We start from the raw sequence: 23,688 nt of genomic DNA, 5'->3' as shown, positions 1-23,688 counted from the left end.
TTATTTCCTTGTGGAAATCTTAACTGTGAACATTTAATATCAATACTTGACCAAAGTTAATTTAAATTTCATATTCAGTGTGACTGTAAATTAGTGATGATCTTCGATTAGAACAATCTTAGGTCATCAGGGAGGGGGGGGGGAGTGTCGGACATTTACTAGTTGTGAGGCCTGATATCAGAGACTAGAATTAGCTCCCTTATCAGTTTCTTTTACGGTTAAAGTTTAGTTTTGGTTTATATATTTTTACCGGGCTAGTCTCGATTATCAATATATGGAGTTACAGTCCTTCAAGATAAAGTTATCGAACCATCGATCCAGGGTTTTTATACCGCCACAATCAAAAATTCCCCAACAAGCTGCACGTGCGATACGTAATAGCGCCATAAACGTGGGAGGGGTTCATTGTCAAATTTGACACTTCAAGGAAAGGTTGATGAAAACTGCCGCGTGCTGGTTTATCCTATCCATGTTTGCTTTCCTATCGGTTCTTGCATAAGATTTACTGTTTAGCGTATCTATGTTACATTTAATTTGCAATGAGACGTGTTCAACATGGCGTCAGTGGTGTAGACAGCGTAGAAATCGGGGTAATCGTCGATGGGCACGTGTGATGTTCTCAGATGTGTCAAGATTTACTCTGGATTTCACCGATAGGCGTGCTCGCGTTTGGAGGCGTGTAAATGAGCGTCATGCTATGTTAACGTCAGACAGCATGACAGATTTGGGCGTGGGTCTGTTATGGTGTGGGGAGGAATCACCATGACTGGCAGAACGGACTTACATATTGAAGGAAGAATCACTGGTGTGTACTATCGTGACGTAAATGACTACCCCCAGCGTCACCATATTGTCCATGTGCATTGGCCAGCCATGAGTCCTTACCTTTTCCTTATAGAGCATGACTCTGGGACATGATCTGGAGACGTGTTCGTCGACGTCAACGTTCACCGACAACACTGCAAGAATTGGCCGTGGTAATGCAAGAGGAGTGGGTCAGATTGTTCCAAATCGTGATTGGACGGTTTATTAGGAGCATGCCACAACGAATTGCTGAATGTCTGAGGATTGGTGGAGCAATTACTCATTTTTAAGACAAAAATCAAAAACGTCCATTTTCACAGTGCATCTCGTTGCGAGTGAAATGGGGCCGTCAGATAAGCCGCCCATATGATGAACTGTTTATGTTCATGTGTAGGCAATTGGCCTGTTATTAACATACACTAGTTACCTCTAATAAAAACATCAGTGCATTTCCGCAGTTTTGTATTGTTTCTGAATATCCCCTAATTTTTTTTAAGAGTATTTATTGGTCCATGTCCACCCCCCCCCCCCAATTTTTATGTTTTTGTTTACAAGTTGGATCATCTTGGAACTTTGCATATTTATTCCTTAAACTGTAAGGATAGCAACTATTTATTTTGGTGCATGTCCCGACTCCCAGGGATGTGGTACCACACCCACTTTTTTTTAGTTTTTATCGGTAAATACTCTACAGGTTGCAATAATTATCAGATTTTGTTCAAATTCAGCATATCAATTAGTTCAATAACAGGGTGGTACCTATTCATATTGTCCCATATCCAACCCTCAGGGCCAGAGCCACGCCCAATTTTTGTAGTTATCGTCTACAGGGTACAATTCTGAATGGTTCATCTTGGAACTTTGCTTATGTATTTCTTATACCTTAATGATAGCATCTATTTATTGTGGTACATGTCCCGGCCCACTGGGGCAGTGGCACGCCAACTTTTTTTGTTAATATTTTGCCTGTAAATTTGGCAAAACAAAACCAAAGCCTAGCCTTCTTTGTCTGTGTCATATTACAGCCATTTCATATTTCATTCTCTTTATTTTAAAAGGTATCTTATCAATCAAAGCAGGAATGTGGACGTATATTGCAGCGTTAGAAATGCTCTTGTTGTCTTCTCTTCTCCATAATCTGGAATTAAGGTGGGCACAGGCTGAGATTTCGGCTCCGAAGCCACAAGCATGGCTATATTGGAATACTTTCTTGTTGCTTTACCCCAACGGTTACTCATGGACCGTATAATATTCTTTTTTTTCTGGGGGATGATCCCTATATAACAGGAAGTTATACCATGGGTTGCTTACTTACGGGTCGGGTGTGCATGAAAACGTGTTTGCAGCAGTCTAATTTTCAACATTATTCTGCGTGAGCTGATCAAAACTTACAGAAAGAGATTTTGCAACAGTCAACCTCGGATTGGCTAGGTTTCCAGCTGTGCTAGATTCCCATGGCCAGCGTAAGACAATTCAGTTTGTATGGGTCTAGAAGTTTTGAATATAACCCAATATCAACTGCAGACAGCTTACCAAAATCAAATGACCTAATTATATTAAAACTTATTTTTGAAATAGAAACTGATTCCATACATTTGGTAATCTGTTTCCTCTTCTAGTGGCGACGCTCTTCAAAAACACCTTAATGCTCCGCCAATTCGAGTAAGATTGACATGAACCTTGGCATGCTCGCTCTTTGGACAATTGCGCACTGAGCGACTTTTGATATGACAGTTTCATGTTGTTACCCACATCATGTTAACAAGCGGCTAGAAACGTAGTAACAGTGGGCTTTCTATGTAAAAGTCGATTTTATACGTGTCAGCTTTAGAGAGCTTAAATACCATCTATGTATCGTGGCTACTAAACAAGGCAATAATGTGGTATAATCTTTTGATATAGGTTGACAATAAATAAAAGAAATAAATTAATAAACAAACAAATAACAATAACTTTTATTGAATTCCCAATAAATAAATCATCATTCAAAAGAGCAAACCATCGCCCCTTTAGCATCTTTTCATGGAATTCTTAGTATGGCCCCTCAGGGCATGGCTTTGACTTGTGATCTTGACTTTAAAACTTTTACAGTTAAACAGGTGGTAGCAAGCAATAGTAGAACAACAGCCACAACAAGGATTATGACTACGATCAGAATACCATTCGATTGAGCACAGAGTTGAGACTCAACCTGGTGTTCATGATCGGTGTTGTGATCGGGGTGGTGAATCTCGGGTCTTAATTCGGCTGTAATGGAATAACATATAAGTTCATTATAATTCACTATATTTTAGATTTAAACCAATTTATAATGAAATGTGATCAATGTTACTGTCTTCGCCATCTCTTTTACTTGATGCATTTATGTAACGTACAGAATATACTATCTAACAGACATGGGCAATAAGATCGGGAAGGCGGCCTAACTTTAGTAGCTAAAGTCTACCTTTTAGAAAAACACTTCGAAACCTTTGTCCGTGAATAGAGATGCTCTAATGGAAATTCGGCAAATATAATATTAGTAGTAAATACTTACATGACGGATAGATATCGGGTACAAATTCTTCTGGGTTATAAGGATCACGTACAGCAATTGTATCTACCACATTAAATTCTTCGGGGTTTTCAGCACTACGCCTTCTTCTGCCTATATTATTGGCGGTACACGTTGGCTATAAACAATTAATAACACAGATATTAAACAACAATAAAGATTTAAGCGTTACTAGCTTTTACAGATCATTGTCGCTTGGTAAAAAAAACCCTTATTTTAGATTTGATGTGATTTGACTGTTTCAAGTAAGTTGTAGTGTGTGAACTGATAGTTTTCTGATTAAATAGGAATAAAATCAGTATTTTCCAACAGAAGACATCCAACAAGTTATATTATATGGTGATCGAAATCTCCCCAAAAGAAGCCTTTCACTTTATTTTATTAAAGCTGTTTTTTTTTTTTTTTTTTTTTTAAGTTACTGAATGCTTTTTAAGAAAGACTAGAACTAATACCCCACACCACTCTTCGATGCTACGGATACATATAATTTGACGAATGATTTTTTTCTATAACTCCACCCGATTGTTTTATTTTTACAGAACAACATCAGTGTCACGTATACTGAAACCGAAGGGGGATTTACCTGAATACAAGTTTCAGTTGGGCGGCAGACTCGAACGCTGCACTCAAATGATACGATCGGAGAGTTGGAGAATCGGAAGGCTGTGAAGTTAACCATAATGCGAGGAATGCTCATGTCATACATGATATCTCCTTCAATTATACTTCTTCCTATTGTGGTAGGACACCTGTAAAAGAAAATTTTATCAACTATTAACTTGTTTACCTGATGGTAAGCATGCTATCAAAAACAAAAAACAATATTAATTATAGTGTTCTATTTCAGCCAGCGGATCAAGGTTCCGGTCGTTTGTGAAGCTATACCTCTGGAAACAACATATCCTGTAGGAGTGGAAATATACTGATATTGAGAAATACTTAGTCTCATATTAATTTATCCTCGAAGCCAGGTATTAAATGAAACCTAATAAATATAGCTTCTAAGTTCTTAAAAGTAAGAGAATAATATAATTTGTAACTAAGGATCGCTTCATTTCAGCCATTAATCCTATCTTCTTTACCTAACATCTGAATTGAGAATTTAAGGCGCATTCAAACCTTAAAGGTTGTCAGTTTTCCAGTTGGGTCGCTCAAGAAAATGTCTGGCAGTTCATCATTGTCTAATAATTCAGTTTCATTTTCCTACTAAACTCCTGGTGGAAAAGTTCATTTAATTTTTAGGCGTGAAAGGCGTATTGAAATCTATCATACTGAGATAAATCTTGAGACCTATTTCTACAGTAGGACATGCGGAAGGCAACCCTTTTTGTGAATCAATGTGAACACTTCAAACAATCTTTGTACAAATTTAATAAGAGGTCTTCGCGTAATAAAAGAAAGGCAATTTAAGGCAATAAAAGAATTCTTACCCGTTCTGAATGGTGATTTCTCGGATACGTACTGGGGCATTTGGACCGTTTACAGCAGTACAGGTTTCCAACACAAAAGAATCATACACTGAAAGTAAATTATAAAGATATAACTTTTATATGTCTGATCTTGGTGCCAGTTCTGTGTTTTTGATAACATATTAATCCAATCAAAAGGTAATGCCTACTTTCGATGAGAAAACGTACGGGACCAGTCAAGATTTAAAACATGGGTCAGCCCCTCGGCTAAAGTAAGAAAGGGGTCAAAAGAGACCTTTGGTAAAAGATGGCCAGGTCACATCTCAAACAAGAAAGAAACAGATTAATCGTCAAAGAACGCAAGATGCAATGAACGGAACACTTGATTAAAAATTAATGGTATGGACAGATGAAAAGAAAGTAGATTTAGACTATATCGATGGAAATTGTGAATACCATATATTTCATCGTGAACGGAAAGGATTAACGACGAAGAAGACCGTCCATTCATTGAAAACAAACCGGTATATATATACATATAAAATAAAATATATAATATCACTTACATTTTTTATCAGCTAGTTCGAATCTCTTCATAAGTTTATCACCGAGAAACAATGGTGGAGTAACTGCAGAACCATCTCGCCTTAGAACAGCGAATTGAACAGGGTCATACTTTGTTTCCGTTGTATCTTTAGTGAAGTTTGCTCTACAATAAAATCCAGACAAAAAAATAAAAATAAAATATACTTTTTTTTATTACCACCCTTGCAACATAGACTCAAACAACCTTCTCCTCAAACTGTGCTATCGTTACATGGTGGGGCGGGGGCAATTAATCACACATGCAACGAATATACTTATCAAAAGCAAATGGGCAACATGAGACGTGCCATGTCCAACTTGTACAAGACGACAAAATAATATAAACCCAGAAGAAAAAATGCGCGAAGACGTAGTAAGATTGGATGAGGCATGGTGTTTAACCTATAATAAATTCCTTACGGATCATCAACTGAAACAGTTCCTACACCACCATCTACAGCTGTCATTGAAGAGTTCGAATAAGAACATGAAGCCGTGACTACCATATCGCCAGACGTGACAAAAGTAGAAGACGCTTGTAACTTCACATCCACAGAGTAAGTTGTGGTATTAGCCTGAAAAGAGAGAACACCCATTGCAAATGGCGAAACATTATGATCACTTGGACCAACACGAGGAAACTCGTTTACAAAAATACAGTCATGGGTCATTTTTTCTTTAGGGTAGAAAAACGCATTGAATAAAAGTTGAACCCCCAAAAGACGTTATATAATACGCACATATATACTGAGCAGCGTTTTGATCAGGACTCTCTCGTCATTATCTATCAAGACTTAGTGATATAAATGTACAATTATTTTTAAAAACATTACAAACAGTAACTGCATTCCAGAGAGCAATCTATTGCTAGAGTGACCCGTGCATTGAACATTTTCTCAACAGAGAGTAGGACTCGACACGGCGAATGTGCACGCTTCAGTGGCTTGTCCCGAAGTGATTTCTGGCTAAACACGCAATATGAAAATACTCAGCAATAGAGTCTATGGGACTATAAATAGCCATCGCACGTGCAATTCTCTACATATCTATCAACTATTACGGCCGTAAAAAAAATATATTGTTGACGATTCTGAATAGAAGTAAAATTTAGCTTTTTGGTTATTACAGCAGCTTTAGAACTTACGTTCGTTTTATTTTTTAAATTGCTTTATCATTAACTGTGCTGTTAGGGGCCGCATCTTTTGGTTTAGTACAAATAACATCGGTTAAGCGAGACTAGTTAAGCGAGACTAATTACAAAACAAGGGCACGTAACCTATTTTTTACTCACAAGTGCCCGGATGTTATGGCTGACACTCGTAACCATTCTTTCAGTGTATTATTTATAGATGGTTAAATGGTCATAGCTTATTAAGTACAACATGACCGTTTATTTAGTGACTATAAATGTGCGGAAAGGATTTAAGGCTTGGTATATATATAAATATTGTGGTGTAATTGTCGAGATATTTGGAGATATTTATTTATGGTGGGTCACCCTACTATTACAGTTCAACTACTTAATATCATTAAAACAATATATACTTACAGAATCCATTGTTGTTTGGATTGAACATCCACTATCGACACCTAAATTAGCGAAATAACTCACAACACCATCTCCATCAGTTGATTCATTAAAAGCACACGCAGTATCTGTCATGTTATCTTTAACAAAAACTAGGCCCATGAATGGTTGATACGGAACAATTGTAACATTTAGAGAATCTCCACTGCACGTGACTTCAGCTGTAAACAGAGACAGAGACGAGCGGCATAAAAAGACGAGTTTTAAGACTGCACATGTCAATTTAAAGATGAACAAATAATTATAGTGTTTCAATTCAAACTTATAAGAGACTATACATGCATATCTCGGAACCCACATTCCGCAGAGTATTTGCCCTTGCAACGTTTGTCCTGGTAAATGAAGTTTGGTGACGCTCCTAACAATAGATGACTTTACTAAGTTTGATTAGTGGTGACAAAGGGTAATCAACTGTTATTTAACCCAAAAGATTTTATGCTCTCCAAATTATATAAGTCACGATCGAGTAAAACGATGCATACCCCTACTGGGAAAACGGGTATCCACTGTGTTCTTTTCCCCATTTAAAGGGTCATCAGGTAAGATTAAATAAAGAACTGAAAGTTCTCGCTATAATAGTTAAAAATATGCTGAAAATTTCAGTCAAATTGCTTCACTCTGAACTGAGATATTAGCATTTCAATTTTAGGCTAACCTCGATCGTCACTACTAACGTTGGTACGATAATAAACAAAGTCTCGATTATCCATTTTTTGTTAAATCAGCCATTACAAAATGTATTCAAATCCACTAAATATCGCAGGCTAACGATGGCACCGAGGGTTCATAAGTTAATTAAATTTTGATTAATAATTTAGATAACATTTCAGGCCCAAAGAAAGATCTGCAATAAGCCAAGTATAGTTTCTAGCACCATTGTAAATTATAAATGTTACCCAAGATAGAAGTGTAGAAATTTACCTCGTCTATTTTCACATAACGTGCCATAGTATGTAGGATCCAAACAGTAACACGATTTTACTCCTGACTTCTCTACAGTTATACCACTATTTTCACACATGAGCATCATAGCCTGGTCTAACACTATCGTATCTAAAAACAAAACAAAGAGGATTATGTATATTTTTAATAAGAAGAAAACAAAGTGTGCCAGGCTTGTCACCATGACCAAATGTATCCCAGTCACAATTTTGCGGCTCACAAAATAAGCACATATTTGGACTGTAAATCTGTATCAAGACATTGCGCGGAGATACTGGCTAAATGATATATCTAGTAGCGGAGGGGGCACATGCATTTAAATTGGTTGATATTAACACAATGTATAAATCAGCATTTGAAATCTAATTATGGTTGGAGTACAATTTCATTTCATTTATCTTTATCTGATATTTACCACCAGAAATACCATTCTAGGAAATCCACCAGAACCAATGTTATATTCGCTTGGCATTTAAAATTCCCACAAATCGTCATTTAACGAAGCCACGAGTACCATACCAATACCAATATAATAGAAAGACGAAAGTAACTGGCATCTCATATTAATATGTGTGCCACCCGCCCCCGCCTCAAAACGAATAACACTATAAGTTAGTGTTTCTGAATTTAAATTGGAATAATAAATCTTACCAGTAGCGAGCCCGCAGTTTGGTCCATCATTAATCCCTGCGTCACAAGTACAGTTTCCGGTATTGTCGTCACATGCTGTAGAGTTTTCACAAACAATCCCGTTTCTTCTACAGTCAAAATACGACGCATTTACACCTAAAATATTTTAAACGAGAACTTAACTTAGAACACAGAAACTTATTTTGAAATAAATTATACCATTATTATTTCATCTTTTCTGAGAGTTTTTTCGGCGATATGAAAATCAGTCCCGATAACTCCTATCCCTATTGAAAACTGATATTTATTTATTCTTTTTCGAAATTGTGAACGGAAACGAACACACGGCAAGAACTATAGTGTGTAGAGCCTGAAAACGTTCACATTAAATGTGGGGGAATAGAAATACCAGCTCGGTCAACTGTTAAACATTCCCACAAAATAATTTATTGGGTAAAAATGTATGGCATATTTGGTATATATGGAAAGTAGAGGCACTCTACCATACTACAAAAACTGGATTCTGTAAAATAAAAAAAATACACCCATGGGGTGTGCACAGGACAAAAACATGACGGTGTTAATAACTGGCAGTCTGTCTTCTAGAGTGACGTACAGGGCGCTTCTTGTTGAACATTTTGACAGTATTGAGAGACTTAAATGCCCAGTAGATTCTGCGATTAAATGATAGAAAAAGAAGTTGTCAGAGGGCAATCCAAGAATTTACTTAGGCTTTGATATTTATGGTAAATAGACAGCGACTAATGAGACATACAAGTCGGAATGGATTGTCTCTCATTTGGATGACAAACAAGATAGTTTGCTATTAAAATGTTTTGAGAGGGATTTGAAGCAAACGTTTGATAGATAAATTTGTTTAAATATGTTTTAGTCAAAATATATCATCAGATGACACAGTCTGTAAATGGGATGACATCTTTAATCTTCACTGATAATATACAAGAACTATGACGTTTACTTACATGTTGTCACTGCTAATACAACAGCTAATTTAGTTAACCAACACATCTGAAAATGATAATATTATGCAAATCATTTTGATATCTCTATATATCTTTCTTTTTTTAGAATTGTTAATATTCTTCAAAGATAATACGAAAACATGACAGTATATTATAAAATGGCGCTTCCTGAAGACTAATGAAACATACGCCGCGCATAAATAACCACGTGTTTTGTGCTATATGAACAATAGAAGTACATTTCTCGTTTTAACGGAAATGCAATGAAACACTGTTTAATGACACGTCAGCACCAACCGGGCTTATTCTTAAATTTAAATATTAGCTTTATTAATTTTTCTCTATTTGTAAGGAAAGTGTTTCGTGTCTTGATACCTAACATCTGTCCCCTCGCTTCCCACCATTTTAAATACTAAACTGCACATAAGCGTCAGTACCATAAGATACAATTTATTTTATCATAACGTATAGCACTTCAAGTTAACGCGTTTAGATGAGTAAATGACCGCGTTTCTTAAATATCATTGTTCCCTTTTTAATAGTATTAATTTATACACCCAGCCAGTTTGTTACTACAGACTTTTGGCAAGCGGAATTTTCCCATCCGTATCACGTATTCGTATTGTATAAGTGATACGTTGCGTCAATTTAGTTTTAGAGTTTTGGCAGATTTTCGCGTCGCGTATGTGTCGCTGAGCTGAGCTTATTTCTATTACAGCATCGCCACCAGTACTAGTCAAGTGCCTAGCTTACAATATCCCGGAAGGAGTGAAGTGGCTCGACAGTCGTAGATCAACCAGCATGCAGACAGGCAGACAGGAAAAGTACGAAAACTCCGATAAAACCCCACCAAAAAGACAACAATGTTATACGGATCTTTTCAGTATGAAAGCTATTCGGTGCCGTATCACAGTGAGAAATACACATACATTGATGAGGTCACACGCAAAATCCATACTGATACGCGATACGGACCATGAATTTACGCTTGCCAAAAGTCTATATTACTTAATTCGCTTATCCGTATTTTACTTTATAATATAAGGTGAACGTATAGATGATATAAATGAAAGTTCCAACAACTGTATAATAAATAATTGATTGTTATTTTGCGTATATAAATCTATTTGTACTTATATTTATCAAACAATAGACATTGATCTGAAGGAAACTGGCCGATTTGTCATAATAAATATATGTCAGTTCACATCATAAAAATGACAGTTTATTTTGATTTTAATGTAATAGCAATTGTTCTAAATACATCTTTGTAATTTAAAGTAGTATCTAGCACAAATACATTTATCATTTGGAGAATACCAGCCGCTCTGTCTTGTTAGATGATTTATGATATACGTGACAGTATATTTCATGATGGTTTTATATAATTAATATGTAGATTTTGAGCTAAATTGGACCAATTCGTATAACGCCCCTAATAATTCTTCCTCTTGAGTCTATTAATGACAACATACATACACGTATTTGGCGCCATGATAATAGTGGGCTATATGGAATATCGGGTTCTGACATCTTGGGTTTACAGATATTAATCGCTTGTCTATATTTCTTCTTGGTTCTGGAGATCGCAAGATAACTTTAAAACAATTAGAACAACATGCCACATTTCATTATATTGGGAGTATCTCCAAGTAAGTAACTGTAATGACAATTTATGTTAAAAAAATTGATAAGGATCAAGTCAAGGGCATTTAAAGACCCACAATGCCAAACTAAAAGTGAAATATTTAAAAACAAATACAAATCTCATAAAATAACACTCCAAATAGATACAAAACCAAAAGATGGAAGAACGTTTATAGAATGAATCCAGAGAGCAATAGGCACCCTTAATGCTCGGTATACTCCGTGTCACGTACAATCGGGGAATCGAAACCACGCCAGTTGACTCAATGACAGACTTTATGATACAGCGCGCACGTGCTAACCATTCAGCCACCCCCCCCCCCCACCTCCGAACTTTCTATAGCGAGAGAGAGAGAAATGGGACTTAACGTCCACTCGACACAAACTAGGTCATTTCGGGACTAACATATGGTTTAATTTTATTTAAATAATTCGCATGCCACATTTCATTATATTGGGAGTATCTCCAAGTAAGTAACTGTAATGACAATTTATGTTAAAAAAATTGATAAGGATCAAGTCAAGGGCATTTAAAGACCCACAATGCCAAACTAAAAGTGAAATATTTAAAAACAAATACAAATCTCATAAAATAACACTCCAAATAGATACAAAACCAAAAGATGGAAGAACGTTTATAGAATGAATCCAGAGAGCAATAGGCACCCTTAATGCTCGGTATACTCCGTGTCACGTACAATCGGGGAATCGAAACCACGCCAGTTGACTCAATGACAGACTTTATGATACAGCGCGCACGTGCTAACCATTCAGCCACCCCCCCCCCACCTCCGAACTTTCTATAGCGAGAGAGAGAGAAATGGGACTTAACGTCCACTCGACACAAACTAGGTCATTTCGGGACTAACATATGGTTTAATTTTATTTAAATAATTCGTTTGCGCGTAGGGGTGTTTAGCAGTGGGAGGAAACCGGAGGAACCAGGAGAAAACCCAAGAGGTTGGACAGGCGGCCCTACTCCTTGTCACGTACAACCGGGGATTTCTAGTCGCCCTCTTCCCAGATACAAGTCAAAGGTGTACATATAAGTTAACGTCTCTAATAGTAATACGGTTTAAATTATGTTATATAGTAATAAACGTTTTGAACTTTTTTCAAGGCTTTCCAAAATTTCAATAATGTCTGCCCAATGTTTGATTTCGTGCATCTGAAAGTACATGTACGGAACATCGTAAAGCGTAGTCAGAGCAATTTAGTCTTAGTTTACTTTGAATAATTTGTTTTCGCTGTACTTTAATGTCTGGATTGGAGAGATGACCGGGAAAAACTGTTTTTAACAAGAGCTGTGAGTTTTTTCCACTTTCTTATACTGGACGGAATAAACGAATTATTTTTAGTTTATCTTGATTTCAAAACAAGTATGTATTTGTTACTTCAAGATTTATAAGGTTGTTAATTAATTTGTCTAGTTATTTTAATTTATTTCAGTTTTTGTATAGAGGGGAGAGAGAGAGAGAAATGGGGTTTAACGTCCACTCGACACAAACTAGGTCATTTCGGGACTAACATATGGTTTAATTTTATTTAAATAATTCGCTTGCGCGTAGGGGTGTTTAGCAGTGGGAGGAAACCGGAGGAACCAGCAATGGGGGGAAACTGCCTTATGGCGCGCACGTGCTAACCATTCGGTCATCCATCCCCCTTGTATAGAGGGAAGCATGACCAGTATCATTAACCACCCCATAAATGTGGTAGAACGCTTCTATGTTCGTTTATTTTTTTTAGTCTGCTCGAATTCATTGATAGCGGTGGTCTTATTGTATTGCGCTTATTTGCAAGAGTTAAAGTTTCTGTTTTAGGGGGTTAAAGCCATTAGCCATGTTTCCGCCTATTTATTAATTATGTGAAAATTTTGTTAAAAGTAACCATTTATGATTATATACCGTTAGGACGTGTCAACAGCAAATAATCGGATGTTTCATTTTTTATTATTCGAAATATTATTAATATATATATAATAAAAACAGGAGTGACCCAAGTACACTACCCTGTGGAACGCCACCCCGAATGCCCCTGAAAATGAAATGAAATGGGGTTTAACGCCATACTGTTCTGACCGAACTGGGCTAATGAAGACGCGCATACGCCGTACAGTGTGCTATGAAGGGAATTTTGCCTGGACTGCGGCACTACATCCTACTGTTATAACGAATGCCATCTGTCAAGGGATCGTTTACGTGCACGCCAATGTGTACACCATGGGACCTCGGTCTTTTGTCCCATCCGAACGACTAGACAGCTGTCCTTGTCAGGCCCTTTGTCCTGCATCGAATTCCCCTGGAATCCGTTGTCAAAGTACTACGATAGTGTATTAGCTGTGACTGATAGTCTGTCAAAATGAAGCAATTAGGGTCAATTACCTGGAAGATAGTTGAATCACCTGGAAGAAACCCCCTTTGAAGTGTTGATGATATTAAAATTGTGCTGGAAGAAGTTTAAGGCGTGTGTATGTATCATTTGTTCAAATAGTTTTACTATGATGCTAAGCAGAGAAATGTGTCTGTAATTGCTGTAATCATTGGGTGGGGTGGGGTGGGGTGGGGTGGGGGCTGTCCATTTGTGAAAGGTCTTTTGTAGTTCACATTAGTTTCTATTGATTTAGTTCTGTTTCTTAGACAAATGAAGTAATACTAATTGTCATTTTTTCGCATGTACTCGTATTTGACAGCGTCTAGTCGTTATGGTGTTACGAAAAGCGGATATCCGGTGTACACGTTGGCGTGCACATAAAACAGCCCTTGGCAATGGAAATTCACTTGGTGTCCGGCAGCACACTGTATGACGTTTGTCGATCTTTATTAGCACAGTTGGTACAGAAAACTAAGACGTTCAACCCAATTTAATGCATTCATGTTTTGGGTAGCTTAGTATTACAAGAAACCTACATGTTAATGTTAATGTGCAAACGAAGGTCCGTTCAGAACGACTAAACAAACTTTCCACTAAAGTGATGGCTTAACTTGAAAAAATACCGAAAGTTTTTATATGCCAGACGCTACCGAGTATTAGTAACATAAAAGTTGGTTAAATAAACCAGGCGATAATTAACGGAATATCTTTTTTTACTAACAGTTTTTATACAGAATAATGTATTGAAATCGTGTTTTCAATATTTTCAAATTATGTCACATTTTTGTTTCGTTCATTTTTTACATTTTTATATTGTATCGTAATCTAACAAACTTTCTATCATAATTCTGTCGCGAAGAGTGACATTTATATCAAACAGTTGTATTCCCAGTGGCTATATAAGCCCCTAAACCATTCAGAATAATATACATCGACACTTTCCAATCGTTCACAAAAATACACAGTCCTGTATATCCACACAAACAATTATTTTAATCAAAAGACTCATTTGTTACTTTTAAACAAAATTTGTCATGAACAAATCTATGAAATGAAATGAAATTGAGTGAACATGTGATTTTAATTACACTGTCCTTTTTGTAACTTTGTCGTTTAGAAATATATTAATATATTAAATTCAGCTTAATCTTATTCGTTTTGAGCTGATGGTATGGACATAGAAAAAATGGGATTCAAGAAGCATTCAAACATGTGTATTCAAACAGACTCTATAATAACAACTATAACCAAAAACTTGCATACATTTCCGATTACCTGTTGCATACCTGGCATAAGGGGGCTGCAAATTGTGTCTTTTTGACTAGAGCTGGTCACATTCAACAATTAATTTTTTCCATTTGTAGTATCAGTCGCTAACTTCTGGTATTGCTTTTAAATCCCCCCAAAATAAATTTAAAATAATAGTATTATAATATATAGCAAAAACCTACCTTGCCGTTGGCTGCTTCCCACCAATATGTCGAAAAAATACTGAACACTCAATAACAAGGTATAATTGGAATGAGAGATGAATGAGGTGATCTTTCAATCATATACCTTTCAGAAATATTTCAATGTGACCGAAAACGTGATCCTTTTATCGAAGTCACCAAGAATTCGAATCGCCAAAGGCTAGAAATATTTTTAAATGACACATACACGATACATGACATTTAAGTGACGTAAAAGAAGGTGGTTCCAAAATTGCTCAGTGAACGTTCCCTGGAAAATAAAAGACGCATGTAAAAGCCATAAACTGACTTGTTTATTCTCATGACGTACCTTTTTTTTCAGAAATTGGTAAGTTAATCAAATTCATTGAGAATATCCCACATAGCATGGGTTATGTAGAAGCCGATCTACTAATTTATATTTTAAAAAAGATGACAATTAATACTGATGCAGGGGGTGATGCGGCATATTACGTGTATGCATTGTTGTTTTTTTAAAAGCTTAATGTCATAAAGTACAAGTACAAGTTACTTATTGCGCCGCATACCTTGTCATTGAATTTCCGTGATGTAACAAGGATATTGTTTGTAAAGAGGGCAATGTTTCTTATGTAAATGCAATAGGATATTATCAAGGGTGGGATTGGTATAAACTGCTAGAACTTTCTCAATATTTTAACTATCCGGAGTTTAAAATTCGAAAAACACTATCGAATTCCAGACGTTTCCGTTCGTAACTTTCATAACGCGATTTGAGCATAAAACGATACATGAAAGGTTTCTTTATGTTTTTTCCTAAAAGAATAAAAGCTTATTTGGATATGTTAATAATTTCCCAGAGAGATTGGAAGTGCATTTAGCGTTTATAAAGCAAACTTTTGCTGACGGTTGTAGTCTGATAGTAACCGCCTATACACAACTATATTATCTTCTAAATTAACTGTCAAATTTACATGTATTTCATTTAAATTTAATGTCTTACCAACGCCTAATTTATGTCGGGCCAACAACCCACACACCCAGAATTGTCTCAAAATTACTGTTTACTTGTCACTTTTTACTATTCGTCACATCCACCCAAACTTTATGACATTAATTTTGCAACAAACATGTTTACAATCACAAACCAGATCATACACATTATTAACTGACAAAAAGAAAACACCACCCAATTTATAAAAGTTTAACGTGGAATAAATATCATTTTTTGTAAGCATTAAACAAATAGAAATAACTATAAAATATCGGTACAGTTTAGACCAAGTTTTTGGATTTTCATGGTAATTGGGTGACAGAAATCTATTAAATTAAAATCAAAATGTACACACCATGCTGGTTGTGGTGTCGAAGGGGAAATAATTAACAGATATTGGTGTTTCTTGTATTCAAAAACCATGCATGCCAAAACATTCACGGCAGCAACGATACTGTTCTATTAAGTGTTTAAATACTTTTAAGATCGCATTTAACGCCCTTTATGTTATCGCACTACACACCCATTTACTTTTAATTAAATTGTTTTAAGGTTTTTGACGGAATCGGCGACATGTGGGAGAGTGCTAGTAGACGAAATACCATTTTATGATAAAACAAAATGGCTAATTCACCTACATGAAAATTTAGAATTCGACCAAAGCAGGGTACTCCCTATTACAAAATATCGTGGTACTCACTATTACAAAATATCGTGTTCTATTGTACGTAATACAATAAACGATCATTCTGCCGTCTTGAATGAAAAAAGCGGTCCAATGTGCCCATTGCGAGACTGGCGGGGCGCCAAACCAATGTCACTTGGTTTTATGGGCGCCTCGCCAATCATGTCGTTATTGGTGGGGAGCCTCATCCCGGAGGGACACCCATAATGCCGAGATTGGTGGGCCGACCACGACGAAATCTACCATAAGAGAGCCAACAGGAGATTGTAGGAAAATTTCTAGATCAAATTCACGATGTCGATGGGATTCAAACAAGTCTAACCCGTTTCCGAACATTTCGTTTTTCTCATAAATTATTATAAGTACGCTAAAGTCGTATTCCTTCCTTCAAATTTTCAAAATGTTCATATCAAGATATAATAATACACCAATATTTTCCGTCATTCGCATAGTTCCTCACCTCAGGTGCATACCCTGTTTTGCAAAATTTTAGGGGGGGGGGGCACCCTAGCCCTTTCTCACATGAAGGGAAGCGCGTCCACGGTGCCGTTCGCCGTGGACCGTCAAGTGTAGGTACATCGGCGCCCAAGAAGCCCCATCGGCGTCTTCAGAAGCCCTTGAACCTACACCAACATTTTTGGACTAGCTACGGGCCTGCTATTTTACGTTTATTAAGGGAACTTAATCAATACGAGAATCAACTAGTTCAAAAATATTTGAAATAAAGTTGACGAGGTGAAAACTAAAGCCGAGAAACCCTTATTTTAAAATCTTTGTAGCCTCGATTGTCATTGTTAGCGCTGTCACGATAATTAACAAAGTCTCGATTATCCATTTTTGCGTTTAATCATCAACGGACGTTGAACAGCAGATTGGATTCTAATCCAGTGAAAATCGGAGAGATAAAATAGCATCGAGAGATGATTATGGTCTTTTCATGTTAATTAATGCCTAATAATAGTATATATAACATTTCAGGCCTAAATAAAGACTTGCAATCGCCTGATTTACCTCTTGCATAATGCATGTTTAAGAAAAAAGATTTACTGTCTTGGAAGATGACATTTCGTTGTGAAATTTGACCTGTTCATAGGGTGACCCACATAGGCGTTGGAGCTCAAAGTAATTCAGGGGGGCATAAGAGAAAATTGCCCGAAATCAATACCGTTTTTTCGGGCATACCTATCATAAGAGAGCTTCGGGCATATTTTCGGGCATGCAGTGGACAAGAAAAAGACGAGAAAATACTTTTCGGGCAGTGTGCACTGTAAAAAATATCCATTTTTTATGTGGCCGAATTCCGTAATTTAACATTTTTTTTCTGTTAATCGATGCATTTTTTTGGAGAAATTGTGTTAATAGTGTGAATTATTTCTTCAAATTACGTGTTTTATGTATTTCTGTGGAATATTCAGTATTAAACAGGAAATTTCCGCGAAATCTAGGGATAAAATGTTTTATTCCCTTCTATAATGGACTTAATTCTGTTATTTTACGGAATAAACGGTGGAATGACAAGGAAGTTCCGTGAAATTTAGGGATAAAATGTTTTATTCCGTTCTGTAATGGACTGAATTCTGTTATTTTACGGGATAAACGGTGCAACGATAAGTAATCGTATACATATATAATCTTTCCTAATAATGATCATGTTACTGTATTCATTTCAATTTATTAACCATAATATTATGAAGAATCATATTTTGTAACGTTTGGTATATTAATTGACATGTATATCTAATTTCCATTATTTATAAGATCTATAAAGTGTATTGGTATTCATCATACGGAAATCAGATTGTAAGTATTTTCATAAATATGTAAAATATGTTTTAATGCTGCGTGTGTTAAGGTTGTAATATCTGGTAATCAAGCACGCTTAAATCCGGATAGTACAACCGGTTGGCCAGTGTAAGTCGGTTAGTCTCTATGGCAGAGTCTACATACCTGCGAATTGATAATACTGCAAACTTACATCTGAAAGCCTCCAACCACTGACGAGTAGCGGTTTGTGATACCTTGCTCTCGATTCTTATATTAGCGAAATGAGGTTACGTTTAAAGATCATCTGCGATATAGCTATTTCACGCACGCGTATAAAGTCAATGGTTAATTCAATGAAATTTTTATCACCTTCATGGTCAGGAAACAAAATTTACCAGGATTATGTTAATTGAAGGAATTTCTGCCAATTACAGGAAAAACAAATACGGACAAAATTTTCCTGGTAATTTTTGTTTCCGGAATCTTTTACGTTTTTTCACGGAAACTTTTGTTACAGTGTGGATCTCATAGAAATAAGTTAGTTATATTTTTTCTCTAAACGTTAATAGAAAAAAAAGGTCGTCGAATTTTTCATTGCCCGAAAATAAATTTTTGTGTCCCCCGGCTCCTACGCCATAAATAAATATCTCCAAATATCTCGACAATTACGCCACAATATTTATATATATGCCAAGCCTCAAATCAGTTTCACACAATTATAGTCACTAAATAAACGATCATGTTGTACTTAATAAGCTATGACCATTGATCATCTATAAATAATAGACTGAAAACTGGTTCCAAGTGTCGTCCATAACATCCAGACACTTTTGAGTAAAAGATAGGTTACGTGCCCTTGTTTTGAAATTAGTCTCGCTTAACCAGTCTATCGACCATTCTACGTCTGATTGACAGGTCGGGATAATTAAGACTACTTTTTTACGAAACATAACAGAAAGCTAGAACAAGAAATTGAATTTAGAAATAAGCACTTTAGACAACTCAACAATTGTTTTAAGAAACTTGTAAAAGTAAAATGAAACTACTGTTAGTATCATGTTCCTGCTAACGAAAGTGATTCAGAGATAGTATTTGTACTAAACCAAAAGATGCCGCTCTTAAAGGTACAGTCAATGATAAAGCAATTTAAAAAATAAAACAAACGTAATTTCTAAAGCTGTAATAACCAAGAAGCTAAATTTTACTGCTATTCAAAATCGTCAACAATAGATTTTTTACGGCTGTAATAGTTGATATATGTGTAGAGAATTGCACGTGCCATGGCTATATATCGACTTAAAGAGAGTGCGGGGTAGTCAGAAATCAGTTCGAGACACGCAACTGAAGCGTGCACATTTAGCCGTGTCGAGACCAACTTTCTGTAGAGTGCACGGGTCACCCTACTATTCAGAAGAGGCACCAAGGAACAGTTTGAGGCCGATTTTTTGCTTGTACTGAGATGTGCATTTAAGGTCGTACTGACATATGCATTTAAAGGAGCTAAGTCTCTAACTCAGTATTTTCCATAATATTCGAAATGAAAAACACGAATTAGAATTTAATATTGACCAATTTTTAATCAATATTATAGGATCCTAATGTCTAATATTTAAGACACAATTACCATTTTAAAATCAGTAAACGAGTCGTGTACCCTATGTTTTCGAGTGTCAATTTGTAATGAACAAATAAAAACATATTCTACAACACAGTGTGGAAACAGTTAGTAAAGACTGATTCACAAACGACAAAATAATAATTTTAAAATCGTGTACAATGCACTAAGCAGGCGTAAACGATTCTTGTTGAATTTGAACTTTTCACGTATTTCACCGAACATAATTTATTAGAAATTATAATTGGTTTTTTAAATTGAATATAAATCACTTTACATACATTCATATACATTAATATGTGCTTTTAGAACCATTTTTGTCTATTTCAAGGTTCCATACGCCCTTTAATGCAATAAATTGGTCAATGGAAAAAGTTCCCAAATATTTTGTACTGGATGCGCTCGGCACCCCCGTCCCAGTTTAAAAAACATATGTACATAATAGTGTAAGTCCCTCCGTTATATAGAAACTAACATCAAACAAACTGTGTTACAAGATCATGGCAGTCGTGAGTGTGAATTGTGTAGAAAAATGTATGATGTTATAAAAAAATGGATAATATTTGGTGCATACTTTTGTTTCATAACTTAATTTTTTTTTTTCAGAGTAACATTGCCCATGTTTGGGTTTATCAAAGATTTATGTGAAAAGTTGTGGAACACGCCCTAATTCCTAATATGGTAAGACTGACTGAACAGAGTAAATGCCTGTTTGGAGGTCGTCAAGGTGTTGACAAGTAGTAATAAATTGAGAACTACTGATTTAGCCAGGAATAAAAAACTTCCGTGATGAATGGTCTGTTTTGCATAAAAAAATTAGAAGAATAAATGTTGCTTTATCTATCAAAGGCAAATAAAGAAGGCGATGTGAATCAATTGAAACCGATGTAATCTTTCAGCGTGTGTCCTCGAAAGTACCATGCAGGAGGTGACAAATTTTGGTCAGGGATTTGGACTAATTTTTTTCTGTGAGATGGGTTAGTACCCAGATATATCCCCACAAAAAATTAGATTGATTCAGTTGATACCGACCTCGAAAATTGGGAAAATATATTTTAATACAAAAATAAGCAAAATATGGACAGTTTTGGAACCAAATTTGGCTGTTCTGCTATTCGGACAATAATTTATTTGGACAGACAAAATTTGGGGCATTAGTAGGACCACTCACTTTTCTCCTACACACCTGGTTTGAAGTTTCTACTGCTAATGGTACCGTGGTACTGGCCGGATACCCAACACTCTCTGAAATTTGAATTTAATGAAAACCAAAATTTGAGATGCTATAGCGTGTTCTTTGCAGTGTTTAGGACCAAATTTAAATGTTACCCACAACTAGCAACCTCCCTACTAACAAAATAAAAGATAAAAATGACCACAGCCATATTCTTGAAGCAATGGCTTGAGAAATCCCTCTCTGGCCATTTCTGGATTGACTTCTGATACTTCAATCAAATCTCTCCGAAGTACAGCAACATGACAGCACTTCGTTTAATCTGGGGTCTTTCCTAAAACTTTGACCAGTGATTAAAGGTATTAAAAACGGCGAAACTATTGTTCGTCTCCAAGCAGTATTGTTTACATTGTAGCCGTTTTGATGGCCTCGTTTGTGACGCAATTAGTTTTTCTGCAATATTCTGCTATAGTTAATTGGGCGTATAATAAATTTCCTGAGTCGTGACGTAACGTTATGTAAACATATCTGGAGCTCTGTTTAAACCCGAAAGATATTTACGCGGTTAGGTATTGGTTGTTAATCGGTCTATTGACCAGCCATAATTTTGAACAGAAAATAGCTTCCATTACGGCAGTGTTTGAGTGGGATTAGATCTAATCAAACGAAACGCCGAACAGGCACAATAAAAACAGGAGAAAAAAAACCCAAACATCCAAAAATTGTGATAAAATGTTCCGTTTGTCAATACCCCAGACGAAATATACGTATGGACATCGTTACAAATTTAATATATTCCATTTAATCGTTAGCAAGGATGATTTAGACATGAAAGAAACAGAAGAAAATAACATTTAGCGTCCACTGGATACGAACTAGGTCATTATGAGACTAACGTATGGTGATGCATATCAATGGACATCTTTACAAAGATAATATATTCTACTCAGTAGTTAGCAAGGATACTTTTGACTTAAGAGAGAGAAATCGGGTTTAAGATCCACTTGACACAAACTAGGTCATTTTGGGACAACATATGCTACAATTTTACTTCAAGAATACGCTTGAGCAAAAAGAGAAAATAAATGAGGTTGGACAAACAACACTACACCATGTCACCTGCAATCTATCACGCCATTTAACTCAATGACAGACCTTTTGATCTAAAGCCTATGTGTTAGACCAGAGACAAGTTTCATGCAATTTAAATAGAAAGAATATCATCTTATATGAATCTGATATGGTAATGAAATGTGAAATATGATACACGATTCAGAGTAAGCATATTTCAGTTCTCGGGTAAAAGATAACTACGCTGTGAATAGCTGCGGAAGGTTCGCAGAAGTATCTTCAGTACGTTCTCGTGGTTGGAAATGTTCCGTGAAGAACCGGACAACTGAACCGCGATAGTTCTTGCATGCTAGAGAACCAAGTCCACAATCACAAACATTTAGTCGTCCGTGGCCTGAAGATTTGAAATGTTTTTGAGGAATGTACGTGTTGGTGTTTGTAACAGGTTTTAAGGACGAGGGGGTTGTAGATGATCCAGTGACATTAAGTCGTAGTCACACAGTCAGCAAGATGACTACACAAGCATGGGATTAGTGGGTTCGCATGCCCAGGCATCTGCTGAGTGTCATCTTTTCTGCCAACGTTCCTTGTGCCAAATAGGATATTTTGGTCAAAAATATTTTAGGAATACCGCTTATTCCCATCTGTATTTATGAGCCGATCTTTGTATAGAAACATTTGGAAGTTTTCGTGGAGAGGTATTGGCAATCAAGGGGCTACCATACATTCCATATTGAAATCCTTGAAGGAGAAGAGGGCAAACAGTACTACAAAACAAAACAGTACTCTAGGGTCCAAAAACTTGAAGAAAGATCAGAGAGTATTTACACTTGAACATAGGAATCTAACTAAGTGAGAACGTAGGTATACATATGAGGTTGGCACATGCGATCAGCATTATCCTGGAGTGCCATAAATCTATGCCATCTTCCCCTTCAAAGATTTCAATACCAGACATCAGATGCTCATACATGAACACTTCTAAATGTTTCTTATGTGGTTCTTTATTACATGAGCAGCTGCTTTGGTTAAATTGTACTGATATAAAGGCTTTCCATGCCAGCCCATACATGTATGCACTTCCGTGCTACTAACTGCTGAATATAGATGAGAATAGTACACCAGTTACGCCCATTTTCTACGATGATCGCGAACGTCCGATTTTGTCACAAAAACGTCGTGAATTTTAACCAAGATAGTCACGAGGAACGTTCATGTAACAAAATATAGTACTAATGTTGATAATAAACGGTCATTTGAACTCTTGAAGACAGTAGTCGATCATCAGTGAAAAGACGAATTCCGTGGAAAATACCGTTTTTACACATTTTCAGAATATTGCAGCCCTCTAGTGGGTTCCGTTACAGTCAGTTTTTTCTTCTTCTGGAATTTACTTTGAGGACTACCCTCCACAACCAAGCAACCCATATTAGATGGCGTAGT

The 23,688-nt window shown here is 36.2% G+C and overlaps 1 protein-coding gene across 1 annotated transcript; it reads right to left on the bottom strand.

The window, feature by feature from the left end:
* Positions 1–2,745: 2,745 nt before the first annotated feature.
* LOC126821173 (EGF-like domain-containing protein 2) lies at positions 2,746–15,116 on the bottom strand. Its single transcript, XM_050549559.2, has 11 exons — positions 14,964–15,116; positions 9,496–9,541; positions 8,534–8,668; positions 7,862–7,993; positions 6,902–7,101; positions 5,773–5,927; positions 5,334–5,476; positions 4,789–4,876; positions 3,942–4,107; positions 3,341–3,476; positions 2,746–3,051 (listed from the first exon to the last, which is right to left on the bottom strand). The coding sequence occupies exons 2-11, from the start codon at positions 9,539–9,541 to the stop codon at positions 2,849–2,851; spliced, it is 1,404 nt and encodes a 467-aa protein (XP_050405516.2). The 5' UTR covers positions 14,964–15,116; the 3' UTR covers positions 2,746–2,848.
* Positions 15,117–23,688: the final 8,572 nt, after the last annotated feature.

This window comes from Patella vulgata, chromosome 5 (assembly GCF_932274485.2).
Source record: "Patella vulgata chromosome 5, xgPatVulg1.2, whole genome shotgun sequence".
Lineage (NCBI taxonomy): Eukaryota > Metazoa > Mollusca > Gastropoda > Patellidae > Patella > Patella vulgata.
The sequence above is the reverse complement of the archived record's forward strand: the minus strand, read 5'-3'. Positions and strand labels throughout refer to the sequence as shown.

Excerpts from the sequence above, each read along its gene's own strand:
- LOC126821173 (XM_050549559.2), bottom strand. The coding sequence starts at position 9,541 with ATGTGTTGGTTAACTAAATTAGCTGTTGTATTAGCAGTGACAACAT. Across the intron at positions 8,669-9,495 it reads TGTATTAGCAGTGACAACAT|GTGTAAATGCGTCGTATTTT; the intron begins GTAAGTAAACGT and ends AAAATATTTTAG. Across the intron at positions 3,052-3,340 it reads ACCCGATATCTATCCGTCAT|CCGAATTAAGACCCGAGATT; the intron begins GTAAGTATTTAC and ends ATTCCATTACAG.